The sequence below is a fragment of the Desmodus rotundus genome, chromosome 5 (genome assembly GCF_022682495.2).
Source record: "Desmodus rotundus isolate HL8 chromosome 5, HLdesRot8A.1, whole genome shotgun sequence".
NCBI lineage: Eukaryota > Metazoa > Chordata > Mammalia > Chiroptera > Phyllostomidae > Desmodus > Desmodus rotundus.
This window is the reverse complement of record NC_071391.1, coordinates 1,486,102-1,502,995: the sequence shown is the minus strand read 5'-3', so window position 1 is coordinate 1,502,995 and position 16,894 is coordinate 1,486,102. Positions and strand designations below refer to the sequence as shown.

At 66.6% G+C, this 16,894-nt stretch overlaps 1 protein-coding gene and 1 long non-coding RNA gene across 5 annotated transcripts in view; one reads left to right on the top strand and one right to left on the bottom strand.

The window, feature by feature from the left end:
* KCNQ1 (potassium voltage-gated channel subfamily Q member 1) overlaps nucleotides 1–8,932 on the bottom strand; it is a 254,249-nt gene extending 245,317 nt beyond the window's left edge. The window contains exon 1 of one of the 3 annotated variants that reach the window (XM_053925873.2): nucleotides 8,311–8,932. In XM_053925873.2, coding sequence (XP_053781848.1) covers nucleotides 8,311–8,645 — 335 coding nt within the window. In that variant the 5' untranslated portion in view covers nucleotides 8,646–8,932. The remainder of the gene's footprint in view (nucleotides 1–8,310) is intronic. The other 2 variants (XM_053925872.2, XM_024574537.4) reach the window with 2 other exon arrangements.
* LOC123478089 (uncharacterized) lies at nucleotides 6,536–8,320 on the top strand. 2 transcript variants are annotated; one of them, XR_006653221.2, is made up of 3 exons: nucleotides 6,536–6,642; nucleotides 7,513–7,695; nucleotides 8,185–8,320. It is a non-coding gene; the product is annotated as an uncharacterized lncRNA (long non-coding RNA). The 2 variants fall into 2 exon arrangements; XR_006653220.3 differs by lacking the exon at nucleotides 6,536–6,642 and adding an exon at nucleotides 6,716–6,850.
* Nucleotides 8,933–16,894: the final 7,962 nt, after the last annotated feature.

The following is a 16,894-nucleotide window of genomic DNA, read 5'->3' as shown; positions in this document are numbered from 1 at the left end:
GGCCTCAGTTTCCCCAGCTGTAGGGCAGGGCAGTGAGGCCAGAGCGTGTCTGAGTCTGAACAAGGAAGGTCATGTTCAGCCTTGTGCAGCCCCGCCCCCTGTCTCCCCACCAAGGACAGGACCCAAATCCTCCCAGGGCCCAGTCTGGGGACAAGCTCCCCTCCTGGTCCCCCAACTGCATTCAGCTCCCTTGGGCGGTCCACCCAGGGAATGGCCAGAAATCACCCCAGGATGGGGACACGGTGGGGGGATGGGGGGGATCATGGCCTCTCACTTCACACGTCCTGGGCAGAGGCCTCAGGAAGAGTCAGATACTTTCCTGAACCCCCCGGGGTGACTTGGGGACAGTGGCTCCTGGCCAGGACAGAAAGGAGTGCCCCCCCCCCCCCCCCCCCCCCGCTCCAGCTCCCTGAGGAAAGGCAGGTCGAGTTACAAGCCAGGCAGGTGCCACCAGGAAGCACCCAAATCCAGAACCGCCCGGCAAGGCTCAGCTCCTGCCACTGCCTGCCCGCCTCCAGGAGGTGCCGCAGGGAGTGGCCGGGCCGCCCCGCTCAGGGCACACTGTCCCCACCCACACAGGGAGCCTCAGGCTGCAGGGCCTGCCCAAGGTGCACGCCAGCCTCGCCCCGTGGGGTCTGCCGGGAGGCAGTAGGGAGCCCAAGACCATCCCCTCCAAAGCCTCCTCAGATGCCTCCAGCCAGGCAGCTCCCCGAGGTGCGCCACGGCAGCGGGCAGGGCAGGGTGCCCGCCAGCCCCTTCCGCCCGGGCAGGCCGGGCCTCAGACGTGCCCAGACAGCATCCCTGGCTCGGGCCCGGCCACCGTGGGGACATCAGGCCGGAAGCAGAGGCCCTCACTGGGTCTGGGGGGAAGGGGGGTCTGCACAGGCCGCCTGCAGGCAGAGATGCCCCAAACGGCTGCCCTGGCTCCCTGCAGGCCCCCGACCCACTGCCCCTGGGACACAGCTTATCCAGCGCCCACCGTGAGCGCAGGACCAGAGGGAGGGGCTGGCACAGGGTGGGGGCTGTGCAGAGCAAGTCGGGGAGCCCCTGACATCCTGTGATAGGGTCCGACGCCAGCCCTGGCAGGTGGAGCAAGTGTCTGTCTGCTCCCTGCCTTCAGGGAGCTGCCTGGGCCCTGGGGGGTGGGGGGTGGTGAGTCTCTACAGGCTAACTTGGGACAAGTGGCCACGTGCTGGGCAGCGGGCAGCTGCAGGGAGGCTCCCAGGCCAGCCACGCAGGTGAGGGCCACAGCCCTGGCTGCGAGCCCAGCGTCAGGGGTTCCAGGGGATACCTCCAAGGCCCCTTAGGGCCAAGGCCTCGGACAGTCGCCGGCCCACAGTTCTCTGAGAACTTTCTCCCTCCCGCCCCCCACCCATGGAGCTGGCTGTTCACCTCTGGGCGGATCCCTACCTCGTCCACATCAGCCCGACCACCCTCCCACCTACAGGGACCCCAGACCTAGGTGAGCAGGGCCTTGCTGTGGGCGGGAGGAGCCAGACCCCCGAGAGGGGCTGGGGTTCCCTATACCGCGGCCCTGACCACACTGCACAGCCCCAGCCTCCCTGAGGACAGGACCCAGGCCGCCCAGGGCCCAGTCCAGGGACAACCTCCCCTCCTGGTCCCCACACTGAGCTCAGCCCCCTTGGGCAGTCCACTGGAGAGTGGCTACAAATCACCCCAGGGTGAGGGGGGGATGGTGAGGACACAGCCTTGGGGTCATCTCACCCCTTATTTGACAAAAACCACCATCTCTCATTTTCAAACGACCAACATTTCTAAGGTAGAAAATTCAGATCAAACAAAAGTTTAAAAACTACCACCCAGAACCTGCACCTGGGGGTGACCACGGAGACCCCCAGTGTCGCCTCCCAGGAGTCGCTCCTCAAACCCATCCCAGGGAGGGGGGCCAGCAGTGGGGAGGAGCTCCTTGCGGGGCACTGGGCTGGGTTCATTCCAAGTGGCCCAGGGCTCGGGGCCCCGTCGAAAACGGAGGGCCCGAGACAGACCGGGTCAGGACACTGCAGAGCTTGGGGACAAGTGGCAGACAGACTGGGCTTGATGGTGCAGAACGGCGGGGCTCCCGGGCCAGCCGCGTGCCCACTGGGACGTGCAGATAGGACAGGACCTGCCGGGCTGACGGAAGTGGGGTCTAGAAGCGGGGAGGCCGCAAGTCCCCCAAACCCCAATTCAGATTCCGCTCTGCCCATCTTGGAGCTCCCGGAGCAGGAGTCCCCAAGTGACCAACCGCACCCCAGGCCTGCCCGGAAGCGGCGGAAAGGCCCGTGGACGCCCCTGGGGCAGCGTGACTCTGAGGCAGGAGCTTGGCAGGGAGGCCTTGATAAGAGCGCAGGGGGTGGGGCCTGCCCAGGGGACAGGCCCGCTGGGCCGCAGAGCCCCCAGCCCTGCCCATCCCCCATGCCAAGGGCAGCCAGAACATTCCAGCACTGCCCGGGGACGTGCCCGGGAGGTGCCTCTCCTCCGAGTTAACACGGGACCTTAAGCAGACCAGCCTCTGACACAGGGCAGACCCAGGGCAGACGGCAGCCCCCACCTCCCAGGCTGCCGGGGCTTTTCAGAGCTGCTCACACCCCCGCCTCTTGTTGCACCTCTGTGCAGTGAGGTACAGAAGGGCCTCTCCAGGGACACAGGGAGGTCAGTGGGCCACCGAAGGGCACATGGCTAGGGCATTGGGATTCCTGACTAATGGCACACACAGCAGGGCCCCCTGGGACCCACCCTGCTCCTCAGGTCTCCAAAAGGCCCCCTGCCTCTGTCCCCATCTTTGCCCCTTGCCCGGCCCCACCCAGCAGCTCGAGAGGCTCACACCAGGGCAAGACCCCTGCCCTCGAGATCCCCCATGGCTGTTTGGAGCCTCGGAAGAAACCTGGACTGCGGCCCCTGCAGAGCACCACCAGTACCCCCTGACAGCCAGGGTGGGTCTCCTTCCGGCACCTGCAAACAACCACCTATCCCTCTGTCCATCGTTTATCTGCCCATGCACCTGTCCACCCCACTGCCGGCCTCTGCGGTTGCTGGTCTGCACCAGCAATGCTCGCCTTCCCCTTCGCCCCACCAGCCTCCCCGAGCCGTTTGATGATTAGGTGGGGTCATCAGGAGCAGCCGCCCCACTGGGTCATGAGCCCCACAAGAGGGAAGCACGTCCCTCTTCCCTGCCCCACGCACAGGAGAGTGGGAAGTGCCCGCAAGACCACCGTGTACACAGGCACTGCCCTCCAGCCCCGTCACAGCAGGGGCTCGTGGGGCCATGACAGCTGCCACCTGACCAGAGCTGCCACCAGTCCACACGTTCCAGAGGCCGGGGCCTTGGCTGGGAGCCCCCCAGGCAGGAGCAAAACTCAGAGCAAGACCAGTCGGAGGGAGGCGGTGCGCTGCAAGCCAACGGGAGACCGAGGCCCCAATGCTGACCCCTCCGGCCACCCCCGCTCAGGTCCAGAGGCCTGTCCACCTCGTGCACTGTGACACGGTGGCCTCAGGGACAGCACAGTGACCCGCCACACCCCCATGTGCCAGAACGCAGGCCCCAGGAGGCTTCCTTCGCTCTCTGAATGGTCTGAACTGAGACACTGACCCCCCCCCCCCGCCTACGTCTCCAGCTACGCTGGTCCAGGACACACAGACAGGCTGTCACCAGGACGGACCACAGGCCAGCGGTCCGCCCCAACCGCAGTGGTGGCAGAGCCACCACCGCTGACAGACCCTCAGCAGATGGCTGAGCAGGGTGCCCAGCAGGTGCCAGACAATGCTCTGTACATCTGTCTGTTACTCCATCCACCCGTCTGTCCAGTGTCCACGCACCTGCCAGCCTGCCTGTCCACCCCAACCCATCCAGGCACCCACCCATCATCTCTCCACCTGTCCGTCTACCCACCCCCCTGCCCTTTGGCGGCACCTGCCCCTGTCCCTCGGCAGCCAGAGCCCCCGCCTCTGGGAGCCGGGCACCACCGTGGTACAATAAGCTGGCACCTGGACACCTGAGCACCCCTCCACAGGGGGCAGGGCCCCCACTCGGTGGCGCGGCAGGGCCGGGCACCGCCGTGCAGCTGGGAGAAAGGACGCGGACTGCCCCACACGTGGCCCATGCTCAGTGCCGTGCCTGCCGTCGGCCCAGGAGTGTCTAGTATGTTCCCTCTCCACGGACGTGGCTCCTGCCCAGGAGGGTTCCCGGCCCACGAGGAAGTCAGCCCAGGGTGCTGGGCGAGGAGTGGGACTGGCCCGACCTCCTGCCCTGTGGCCGCCCAGCTGTGCAGCACCACCCGTTCCGCAGCCCGATTCTTCCTCGAGGCCTGAGACACGGCCTGTGTCTGACTGTGCTGTCATATGCCTGTCCCGTTCCGGCTCGCCTGCGGGTCCCAAGGCCGGGCACGCTGCGGGTTTCCATCGCCCAGGCTTCACCTTCTCTCTTGTGTTTGGAGATGCCCCAGCCCGGACCTGGCAGCGATGTTCACGAGAGAGAGGCCGGCTGGAGGAGGACGGAGCAGGAAACCAAACCATAAGCCTGTCAGGATGCAGCGTCCAAAGTGTGTGGTGCCCAGGGCCACCCACGGCTCCCCTCTGCCTGCGGTGGGGGCACCTCTGAGAGGAAGCGACCTCCCCTCCAGGTCAGGGCCCCCGCTCCCAGCTGGGTGGGCTGTGCTCAGCCTGGAGGTGAAGGAGGCCCCCCACCCCCCCATGCGGCCTGCGGTCTCCGCACCCAGAAGAGCTCCAGGGCTGGGGGAGTCAGCAGCGGCAGGGGGTCTCCGTCCAGCCAGCCTGCCTTCAGTTGGTTTGTGAGTCACTCTAAGTCACCTTCGCTGGGACTCAGCAGCAAGTTCTGCAGGAAACCTGAGGACACAGGGTGAGGGACACCTGCGCTCCCCCAGCGAAGGCCAGGCCAGGCCCTGGACATATGGACGGTGGTATGTCCCGAAGCATCGGGCTGGGGCAAGGTAGTGTCAGGGAGGGGCCTCCGCATGGTCAGTCACGAGTGAGACCAGGGTCCAGAGGGGCCTCACAGGGAGAAGCTCTGAATGGAATTGGCAGCTTCACCAGGAACAGGGTCTGAGGGACAGGCAGTGGTCTCAAGGGTACAGTGGAGACAGACAGCCTGTCCTCCATACCAGCTGCCACATACCTGCCTCCCTCTCCACGCCCCTCCCCCGGCCAGCTCCCCACAGGGTCTGCAGGGCCCACACCGCCCAGCGCAGCCTGCAGCCCAGCCGGACATGAGGAGCCTCCAAGTGCGCGCCCGTGGCCCATGACCTGGCCTGCACTTTCGGAAAGGTGGGCGGGCTCAGCCCGACAAACGGCCAGGGCCGGCTTCCAGCACCGTCAATGATTAACGCTCCCGTGAAGGTGCCGCCAAAGCACCTGCTGGGTTCCGGGGACAGGCGGCCCCCAGCCAGGTCAGAGAGCCTGGCCCCGCCCACTCATCCCGGGGCACTCCCATCCTGCACCGTGGGACATCCTTAGCCACCAGGGTCACCCAGCGTCTCCTAGCCGCCTGGGGCGCTGTCCTGGAAGGAGCGCTGTGTGCCCCAGGAGGGCACCAAGTCGCAGGGGGAGGGGCACGCCCAGGCCGTGTCTATAGGAAGGGGCAGAATCAGCTGGGGAAAGAGCCTGCACCTGCTGTCCGGGGGGGGGGGGGGGGGGGGGGGGGGGGGGACGGGGAGGAGCTGGTGCAGCTCAGCAGCCAGGGCAAGGTGCTGTGGAAACCCTGGCTCCTGCTCCAGTCCAGGCATCACCCCGACCTGACCGGACCCACTGGACTCACCGGCCGTGGCCCAGTGGTGGGGCTTCCAGCACCCCCTGCACCCTCAGCTGGGGTGGGAGCTGCCCCACATCGGGGACACAAAGTGCCTGGAAAGGGCATGAGGAGGCCAGAAGCCCCAGGGACAGCGTCCTGCTCCCTGACCCCGGCGGGCAGGGCAGCCACACACAGGATGGGGCAGGGGTTCCCCAGTAAACAGGAGGGAACAGGATATCCTGGCCCGATTCCCACCGTGCGCCTGGGAGAGGGCGCCTGGACCACGGCTCCTACCCCAACCCCATAAGCACGCAGGTGGCCTCCAGGCCAGGCTTGGCCTTCCCACCCGGTAATCGAGCCAGGCCCGGGTGGCACGTGGCTCAACCCCCACTAAGGACAGAACCTTTTCCCTGCTGCTTTCTTGGGCAATGCTTAGAAAGACACCTGGAATGCTGAGGTCATGGGGCTGCCACCCACTGCCCCACAACCACCCCGCAACCCCAGCTCCCCTAAGCGTGTGTGGGGCCTGGCTGACCTCCTGGAGATGTTGGGGGGTGAGGGACACCTGCTTGGCCAGGGCCCACCTCAGTGCCACCCTACACGGGGACCTCTGCAAGCATGCGCTCCCCAGGGCCAGCTGTCACAGGGCCCAGGGAGCAGAAACGCGGCCTCCTGAGGAGTGCCCCCTTCCCGCCCCCACCTCCGGGAAGCCACCCAGCCCCACCAGCTCCTTGGAGGCCGGGCAGGGGCAGAGTCTGCTGAGCGAACTTCCGAGAGCCGCCTAACAATCACAATCAGGAAGAAAACACGCACGCACGCGGACTTCCTCTGGGCGCGGCGAGCCCTCTTCCTCCACGCCGCACACTGCCGCCCGGAGCCTGGGCCGTGCTCGCCCACAGGTCAGCGTTCCCAAGCCCAGGGTGTCTGGTGGTCCCTCACCCCGGTGGCGCCCGGGGGGGGGCACTGCAGCACCCACTGGCAGCCCTCTGCCCACACCACCCGCCTCCGCAGGAGGCTGGCACCAAGGGCACGGGATGGAGAGGCAGCTGGGCAGAGTCCACTCCAGGACCCCACCCCTGGCCTCTCAGGGAGTTTGGGCTGCGGCAGGTGAGGGCTCAGGTGCAGAGGGATGCCCGTAAGCCTGGCATCGGCTGGGAGCTTGCACAGCAGTGCTGGGCTCGGGTGGGGTCTCTCGAGGTCATTGCCTACAAACATCCTCAGACAAGCCACTGCGGCCGCAGCCTCGGGCAGCGCCCACTCCCAGAGACCGCGGCGGCCGGAGCACGGGCGCCCTGCGGTGCAGGGGCCCACACATGCCTTCGTGGCAGTGTTTTCTGAACCCCCTGCCCCAGAGGGCAGCCACCCTGGTGCCGCCTGCTCCCAGAGGCCCCAAGGCGAGAGACTGAGGCTGCCTTGCCCACCCTGCCTCACCTGCCTGAAACGGTACCCCGAGCAGGAGGGCCTGGGTCCCACTGCACCCCTGGGTCCCTGGTGGGAGAAACCAGGGCTCCAGACACCCCCCAGCCAGGTGTCTCCCGGCCCCAGGCCTGAGCGGTGGCAGCAGGAAGCCAGGAGGCAGCCGCCCCCACTGGCCCCCCAGACCATCATGGGCCCAACCCAGCGAAGGATCACAGAACAGAGACTGGCATCGCACCAACAGGCAGCTGGCCAGGCAGCCAGGAAACAGGGCCACGGGATGGCAGCTGAGGCAGGCATGCCACTTCCTCGTGCCCCTGTCCCTGAGCAGTACAATGCCCTGCCCTACGCAGGTACGCCGCTCCGGGAATTGGAGCCACCTGGTAACAGCAGGAGCCAGGTGCCGCCGATAGGGCTGAGTTCTCCCCCAGGCGCAGCGTCCTCTGATCAACGGCTGGAAGCATGGGGCCCGCCCGTCCCTCCACGTGCCTCTCCAGCCTCCTCTGCTCCGTCCAGGGTCCCACGAGCTTAGCCAGGTGTGGATGCTCCCCACCGCGTGCTGGCCCCTAAGGGACCACCCACCTGGCCTGCTGCCCTGTGGGACAGGCTTGCCCCTGCTGGGTTGGGAGACCCCTCCCCAGGGCCTGCCTGGACCAGGAGAGTCTGGGGTGCCGACGAAGGCCCCCCCCCCTTGGAGGCTCCAGAGTTGAGGATGCCTGTCGACCCTGAGAGGCTCTCTCCCTGCTCCCAAGAGTGTGCCCACCTGGCACACACCCCTGCCCAGAATGATTACCACCTGGACCGCCCCTCCAGGAGGAGTGGCGCCAGCTTCTAGGCCGGGCACCCCTCTCCAGTGGGCTCCCCTCCACACACACACAGATGCCTACCTGGGCAGGGCCAGCCAGGAGCTTCCCACGCAGCCAGGGGGTGTCCCAAACAGGGTCAGAGCCAACCATCCCTGAACTTCAAGGGATGGGCTCTGCGTGGTTTCTGTTTTCCCCCTTAACCCCCTTCTTCCCCACCAGCTGCTCTGCGTGGCACGCAGCCGGGGTCCAGTAGGGCGGCAGCAGGTGGCACGGGCACAGCGCTCCGCACGACGGCCCCCCACCCCGCACCCCGCCGAGAGTGGCCTTGCCGGCAGCAATACTCACACGGCGAAGTGGTAGACGAAGCACTTCCAGCCCGTGGGGCGCTCGAGGAAGTTGTAGACCCGACCCTGGATGTGGGTGCGCGCGAGGAGCGGGCGGCGCGCGCTGTAGATGGAGACGCGCGGGTCGAGACTCACGGGCGGCCGCGGGCCGAGGTCGGCGGGGTTGGGCTGCGCGGCGGGCACATAGAAGGCGCCGGCAGCCGGGCGGTCCTCCGCCAGCTCCAGCGAGAAAGGGGACTTCTTGGCCAGGCCCGCGCTGCCCCTCCGGGCGCCCGGCAGACGGCCCCAACCCCAGCGCTTCCTCTCCGCCTGGGGTGCGGCGGAGGCCGCGGCCATGGTCAGGCAGGACCCGCGTGGGCCGGCCCGGCAGCAGCAGCAAACTCCGGCGTCGGGGCGCAGCGCTGGAGGCCGCTACCCGCCTAGCCCCGGCGTGGGGGCGGGGCCGGGAGGGGGCGGTGGCCCCGGGCCAGTCTTCAGGGATCGTGCGCCCCGCCCCGAGCCAGAGCCCCACCCCCAGCCAACCGGCGCACGCGGGGTGCCCCAGTCGTTGGCGAACCGCGCTGGTCTGCTGGATCCCGCCCCTTTCTCATTCACCTGTTTGCCCCGCCCTCGCCCCTTCCTCGCCCCTCGCCCCTCGCCCCTCGCCCCTCGCCCCCGCCCACGTGCTCGGTCCCACCTGTTCGGCCCCACCTGCGCCCACGCCTGCCCCCACGCCCACGTGCTCGGTCCCACCTGTTCGGCCCCACCTGCGCCCACGGGTCTGCCCCCACGCCCACGTTCTCAGCCCCACCTGTGCCCACGTGCCCGCCCCCACGCCCACCTGCTCAGCCCACAGCAGAGCGCCCAGCCGAGCCGGGAAGGAGAGCCGGGGCGCACAGGTGCAGTGACAGCGAACATGCGCAGCTCAGTAGCGAAATTTAGGGCCTAGGCTCCCACTTTCCCTGCCCCCTAGTCTCCCGGGAGAAGGCGAAGGGGGAAGGAGGGGCACCCTGAGGCTGGGTGACTGACCGCCTTGACAGCGGCAGGACAGCGTGTCAGTCCATCCACCCCTGCGCTCCCCCTGGGTGGAGAAGGCGGGGGTACCAGAGCCCACAAGGGCTGTCAGACCCTGCAGGCAGAGGGGGGCCTTCGAAGTTCAGGGACAGCCCAGTGAGAGCCCTGAGGGTGGGGAGGACGCGGGCCTTCTGGAGACAGCAGGGGGTGGGTAGGGCTCTGGTGGGGACTGACCACAGGGCTGGACTGCCTGGGCAGGTAGGGGACAGGTATTTGCACAGCCCTAAGGGCGGGGAGAGTGGGCGTTTTGTCCTCCTTGCCCAGCGAAGCTGCCCGCATCCAGTGGGCTTCCCTGGTTGGGTGGGCGCAGAGGTGGGTGATGGGGTCAGAAAGTTGGCTCGCTCGGGCACCCCACACTGCCTCCAGCCGGCGATGCTCTGTTGACAGCGCTTGGGTCTCTGCCCACTGAATGGGAGCCAGGGTGGGTGGAGGGTGGGGCAGCCAGCAGAAGAAAATGACCTCTTCAGACACTGTGTTGGGCATCGGGGTGCCCGTCCCCCGGCCGTGTCAGGGCCCCATACTTGTGGGACACTCCCCAGGTCTTCCGTGTGCACCCTGGGCTGACTGACTTAATGTGCCCCCCGCCCCTCGGCAGGCAGCTCTCGGTGGTGGATGGAGTGGCCCCGGCCCCACCCCCCTGGCGTGTGCCTGCCCCAAGCACACAGCAGGTGCAGTTGGTCTGTGCAGAGAGAGCGGAGGAAGGGGCTGCGGCCTGTGCCGGGCACCGGGCAAGCTCAGCCACTGCGGGCAGAAGAGCTTGCTGGGAGGCGCACGGTTAGGGCCCGCACGCGCAGAGAGCCGCCCCCGCGGGGCCACGGAGGGCCTCCCGCGCACACACAACGGCTTTCATCCAGGCCACCCTTTCCAGTGAGTGTGCCTGTGCAGGAACCGAGTCACCGGCTCGCAAACCGCGCGTGAGAGTACATTTCAAGTGAAGGAGAGGCTTATGTGCCAATGTCGACACGCAGCCAGGCAGACTCGCATGCGAGAAGGCGTGGGAGTGGGGCAGCCGCCCCAGAGCTCTGAAATCCAGAGACAAGGCCTGAAACCAGCCAACAATTGCAGAGCCGTAGCACTCTGCCCTGAGTGCCGGCCTGTGAACTGAAGGGTTGCAGGTTCGATTCCCAGTCAGGGCATGTGCCTGGGTTGTGGGCCAGGTCCCCAGTAGGGGGCGTGTGAGAGGCAACCCCACACTGATGTTTCTCTGCCTCTCTTTCTCTCCCTCCCTCCCTCCCCGTCTAAAAATAAACAAATAAAATCTTTTTTTAAAAAAGAATTCATAGCACTGATACTTAAAAGAACATCTCAAACCAAGAAAAAATTATACTTTTGTGGAAAAGTGGGCAAAGGCGAGGCCGGTTCACAAACCAGGGGTTCCTGGCCTCTGTACTCACAACAGAACGCCCGATGCCACTTGTAACAGGAAAAATGCCCAGTGAAAAGATGCCGCGGCCGCCGCTCACCGATCTGGCTGGGGACAGTCCCGACGCATGACCGCAGGCTCCACGGGCGAGGCCGAGAGAGGCAGGTGCCGCGATGGCCATCACGGGAAGCGGGCTGGCGGCATGAACAAAGCCACCTTCCTCTGGGCCCAGCACATTAGTTCCCATGCAGGAACCAACCCAAAGAGAGGACGAAAAATTGAAAATGGTTTGTACAGGAGGCTGTTTACTCATTGCGGCTTGTTCGCGTCAGCAACGGGCTGGAAACGACCAGAACCTCCCCGACTGGGGCACTGCGCTATCACACAGCCGCCTGTGGCCCGTCCTCTGCAAGAATGTGGTTGGTGGTCTGCAGGCAGGGCCGGGAGGCAGACTGCAGACACAGCGGCCCGCCTCTGACTTGGCCACTGCGGGGCTGGCTGGTGGTGAATGCAGTCAAACACCCCAGCAAGCAGCACCGGGGGCGGTGCTTCAGGAGGGGCCACCCAAGCTGTGTGGGAGCCTGCTCTGGGGGACACAGCAGCAGGTGGGAGGCTGGGAAGGCGCCCCTTGGAAGTCCCTGCAAACTCAAGAGGAGCTGGTGGGAGACCCCGGGGGACCTGGGGACCATGGGCAGGCTGAGGCAGGGGGGCCAGGTGCACAGGTGCAGTGATGTGGGCTGGGGCTGGGCCAGGCTCAGGGAGGGAAGGGCCCAGAGTGAGAGGGACGGCTGGTGGGGGGTGCAGGCCAGCCCACGGAAGCAGGAAACACAGTCAGTCCTGTTCACTGGTGGGTGGTGGGCCTCACGCAGCCCACGGGCTCACCACTGGCCCTGAAGGCCCCCTCTGCTCAGAAAAGCCCCGCCAGCCTGGAGCCCCGTCCCTGGGGCCTGCACAGGGGCCCTGAGTTCACTCTGGGGGCACCTGTCACAGTCTGGGGTCCTGGACACAGGTGCTGACTGATCTCCCTGAACCCCTCCCCCCCACCAGCATCTTGGGCCCACGCACTATTTCTGGACCTCAGAAGATTCTAGAATACTACTCTCACCTTCCCTCAGCGGCACTTTGCCAACACCCCTCTGCCCACCATGCCCCCATTCCGTGGGGTCAGAGGCCAGCTGCCCGGCTGGCAGGGCCACACACCCACTCACCCTTGCAGCCCCGGGGCCCACTGTGCCGGTGGGTGGTGGGCGGGGCTCCCACGTGTTTTCTTTGGTCTGAAGTTAGGTTACCTGACATCACCCTTCCTGCAAGCTGTTCTCATGCTCCCGTCCTCCCAGGTTCCTGGAGAGCCAAGGGGCCCGCTGCGGACAGGAAGCCCCTCCCAGGCCCCGTGGGGCTCAAGTTCAGCTGTCCAGATCAAGCCCGAGGTGGGGTTGGGGGCTGCTGGAGGGGCACTGTGACCCGTGCCACAAGCCCCCATGGTCCCCTCCAGCCGCACTCCCACCAGTACTGAAGGTCCCCTCCCCTTCCGAGTGGGCATCTTGAGGACCAGCCCTGGGAATCCAGTCCCCTGGAGCCTGGCGGGGTACAGGAGCCCTGAAGAGCGGTCACTCTGGGCAGAAAGGTTGGGTTTGGGATTCGGGGTCAGCTCCCACCTTGTGGCACCTTTGCTGGTACCAGCTACGGCCATGACGACAACATGAATTCACCTGCCGGTCCAGCTGCCGTGAGGATGTGCAGTCTGGTGCCCTCTTTGGTGAAACCCGCACTCAAACCTGCACCCTGAGGCACTCTCCCTGACCCTTAATCTCCCGGTGTGGCCTGAGACCGTGGAGTCAGGGGCTCCGTAAGCCAGGCGGGGCCCTCGGGGCACGGGTCTGCCCAGCATGGGCTGGGGAATGGGAGCTGGGGCCAACGTGCCTGCCCTGGACACCGACACCCAAGGCCTCCCCAACCCTCACGGGCCCCCTGCTCACCGCCCTCCATGCGTGGCCCACGGCTGGCCCTTCCAGGGAGCAGGCTGCCGCGCATGCGGGCGCCCAGGCGGGCGCCCAGGCAGGGCTTGTCTGGGGCCTCTGAGAAGCTAGCAGGCCTTGCCCTGCTGGGGAGTCATGTCCCCGACTCCTTGGAGGGTGAAGGATGGGTCACCTGGGCTAGGCGGCCTGTCCCCAGTCTTTTGAGGCCACAGTGGGCGGTTTCCCATCCAGGGCCTCGCTGGTGCCTGAGCACAGGGGCTGCCAGGGCTGCAGGGGCTGCTGGGGCTGGCCCTTCGAAGCTGCCCCGGGAAGCATCCCAGAGCCAGAAGCCGGGCCGGGCTGGGCAGAGCAGATTTGGAGGGGGCAGGGGAGCAGGTCAGGCCACAGGCTGGCAGGGAGGCTGGGTGCAGAATGGGAGGAGTGAGGGAGGAGGAGGCGGCCAGGGTGACTCAGCCAGCTGCCGGTATTTATTGGGCGCCTACTGCGTTCCCAGGCTTCCCAGGCTATGGCGGCGTGGGGAGGCCAGGGGAGCGGAAGGCAAGGCCCTGCCCGGGGGGGGGGGGGGGGGGGGGGGGGGGCAGTGATCTCGTTTGTGAGACGCGCAGGCCGAGGGAACCCACGGCATCGTCACAGGTGAGGCTTCACCCAGCCCCCTGCCCTCCCACAGCCACGCCGAGCCTGCGCCAGGGCTGCCCTGGGGTCAGGGCTCCAGCCTGCGGACGCCCTGAGGGCTGAGACCACCCTTCCATCTGTGGGGGCCCAGGAGCCCAGAAGAAGCTGAGGACTGGCAAGTGGGGACAAGAGAGAGTGTTGGAGGCCGGGATGGGGACAGGAGGCTAAATGGACGGACAAACAGGCGCATGGAGGGACGGATAGAAGGGTGAAGGACGAACGTGTGGGTGGATGGGTGGAGGGGTCGGTGGATGATGGACAGACAGACGGAAGGAGGAACAGATGGAAGGATAGATGGATGGATGAACTGTGACGGGCGGGTAGATGCAGGGACAGATGGATGGATAGAGGGACGGACAGATGGACGGCTGGATGTTTGATGGATGACGGACAGACTGTGGTGGGCGGGCTGATGCGTGGAAGGGCGGATCAGTGAACGACCAGGTGGGTGGGTGGGTGGGTGGTCGCAGGTGGGTAGGAGCCCGGATGGCTGGCTGAGTGGCCGAGTGTGTGGATGAGGGTGGGTGGGCGAGTGGACGGTGGGTGGACGGACCATGCTTCTTTCAGCAATTTGCACTGATTACCTTCCCCACAAGGCATTCCTCGAGCAGCCCATTTAAAAATAAAATCCCCCAATTACTGGTTCTCTCCTGCTTCATTTTTCTCCACACCATTTTAACAATCCTTTCCTCTTTTTACTTCTTACCTGTGTATCTTTGTTTGGTGTCTGCGTCTTGCCTGATGCCCACACAGCATTGGCACAGAGAGGTCGCTCAGTGAAACTGTCCGGTGGCGACGAGCCACGGGGCCGGGTGCTGGGCGAGGCGCAGGCGCCGGGCAGTGGGCCTGGCAGGACGGGGCCCGGTGCCTGTGGTGTCGGGAACCGAAACACCTTTCTCCTGCAGTCCCCGGAAAGGGAGGTCGGGCTCCTCAGCCTCCTCAGGGCCCAGGAGGGGCCGGCGGGGCAGCTGAGGACCAGGAGGGCTGGGGGCCCCTGGCCTGATGCCCACATCTGGGAGCTCCAGCCGAGCCTGCAGGGCAAGAGCCTGCGTGCCGCACACACAGACAGACTCACAGACACACCGGCACACAGAGAGACAGACACACAGAGACGCACAGACACCCGCAGACACACCCCCCGCTGGTCTGCGCAGGGTGTGCACTGGAAGCTGCAGGCTCCAGCGGCTCCCTGGGCTCCAGGGAGGGGACTCACTGCAGTCGCCGCACGGCCCCGTACCCAGGCAGTGGCGGCTGGCCGCACACCAGAGGGCCACACATGTGGGCGTGCGTGGGGAGCACCCCCCACCCGGGGTCTGGGGCCCCCAGCCGCCCCGCCCTCCATGCCGACACCTCCTCCAACGGCCTGGTTCGGCCGAGAGGGGAGGGGGCTCCTTATTTGCACCCTGCCCTCTGACTGCCAGGCACCCTCAGGTCTCCTTCCTGGAGCTCCCACCAGCTCTGGGGACAAGGTGACCGGAGTGGGTGGTGAGGGAGGAGGAGGCGGGAGCCCGAGTCCCGGCTCAGCACCCCCTGGGCCCACTTCTGTGGCGGGCCCAACGCCACCTCCCAGGTGGATGGAAGGACAGGCACTGGGCAGACGGGTGACCGATGGCAGGCATTGCCTGTGGGGCCGGGGGCCAGAGACCTCGCTGCCACCCACCCTCTGGCCCTCCCCTTCCCAGCCCCTGCTCCTGGGGCCGGAGGTCACAGCCTAGGCCCCACCTGCTGGGCGCAGGCCCCAGGCCCTGTGAGAACCTGATGGTCACTTCAGGGAGAGGACGCTGGCCATGGCCGCGGGGACAAGGACCCCCGAGGCACAGCTGCAGAAGGGTGGGGCCCCTTGCAGGAAGGAGGTGCTCCTGGGTCCCCGAGCCCAGTGGGTGGGGGGTCCAGCAGGGGCATGTCTGCCTCACCAGGCAGGGAGGGGGTGGCAAGTCTGGGCTGCTCACATCATTGCCTCTTCAGCAGAGGGCCCACTGGGCTCTCGGCCTCCGCTGAGAGTGCTTGGGTCAGCCCAGAGGCCCTGCACCATGGCCCGTCCTGCAGGGCCTGCTGGAGTGGCCGAGGGGCCCCGTGCAGCAGGGAGACCCAGGCGGGCCCAGCCCCTCTCAGGGTCCTGGCTTCAGTCCTGTGAGACCAAGGGGCAGAGGTGGGTCAGGAATCTTCCCACACGTCAGACCCTGCGTGGCCCCCAGCGTGCACCAGGGGAGGGCGGGGTTCACGTGGGAAGGGCCCGCAGGCCCCTTCCCTCCCACCCTAGCAGCCTGGGCTGCTGGCAGAAGACCAGTGGGTGGCTGTGGCCACCAAGATCTGCATCCCAGGATAGAAGCCTGGGTGAGGGGGGCTGGGGCCCGCTCTTCTGGGCATGGCCTCTCCCCCAGAGGAAACGTCACAAGAACTGGATCCCGTGTCCTGTGTGTGTGGTGCTGGCCCTGGGGCCAGCTGTGGCAAAGGGGATGGAGGCAGCTAAAAATAAAGCCGGGACCCGGCTGGTGTGGCCCAGTGGGTAGGAGCGTCGTCCCCGTGCACCGAAAGGTCGAAGGTTTGATTCCCGGTCAGGGCACACACCTGGGCTGCAGACCCCACCCCTGACCCAGGGGCGTGCAGTCCCGGTCGGGGCGCCTACGGGCATCCATGTGTCTCTCTCACATCGACGTTTCTCTCTCCCCCTTCCTCTCTCTAAAGAGCAGTGAAAAAACGTCCCCAGGTGAGGATTAAAAAAATAAGTGAATAAAACAAACAAGGCCAGAGCGCAGGCCAGGGCAGACGCCCCTCCAGACGGTGTCCGTGGACGCAGGTGGCCCCTGGCACCTCCGACCTTGGGCAGCAGAGCCCCAGCCAAGCGGAGCCCGGCCCCTGCCCGCCCTGCACCCTCCGGGCAGCTCCCATGGGGACACGCGCCGCACCCTCTGGCAGTATCGCGCCCGGCTTGTTCCTACAGCGGCTCGTGGGTCTGGGCCCCGGGGCAGCCATGAGCGTCCAAGGTCACCAGGTCCAAGCAAGAACAGGAGGTCCCTTCTGATGGCCAGGGGCACTGAGAAATAACACCGGGTCACACGGAAAGAGAAACCAGGGGCAGCCCCTGCGCTGGTGTGGCAGGGCAGGGAGCAGGCAGCAGCGCTGCGGGAGGGAAGGCCCTGAGGCTGGACGAAGGAGCAAGCAGAAAGAAGGCTGGCTGGCTGGGGAGGGAGGCGGCGATGGGCAGGGCCCGGCAGGGCCTCAGGCTGGTGATGGGGTTTTTCGTTGGGGCGATAGGGAGCCATGGAGGGTGGTAGGCAGGGTGGGAGTGCAGCCTGGTACGGGGCTGGGGGTGGCCAGGGAGAGGTTCAGAGGTAGAGTGGCAGGGCTGGAACAGAGGAAGGGGAGGGGCAAGTACTGGGTGCCCCACACCCCCACAGGCTCTGAGGGCCTGGGAGACCCCTCACTCTCCACGTACCCCCGACACTGGCAGGACCCATGGGCCCCAGTGAGGCACCTCAAGGTCAGCCTTTTCCCTTCAGAACCGGGCCCAAAGGCCTGTG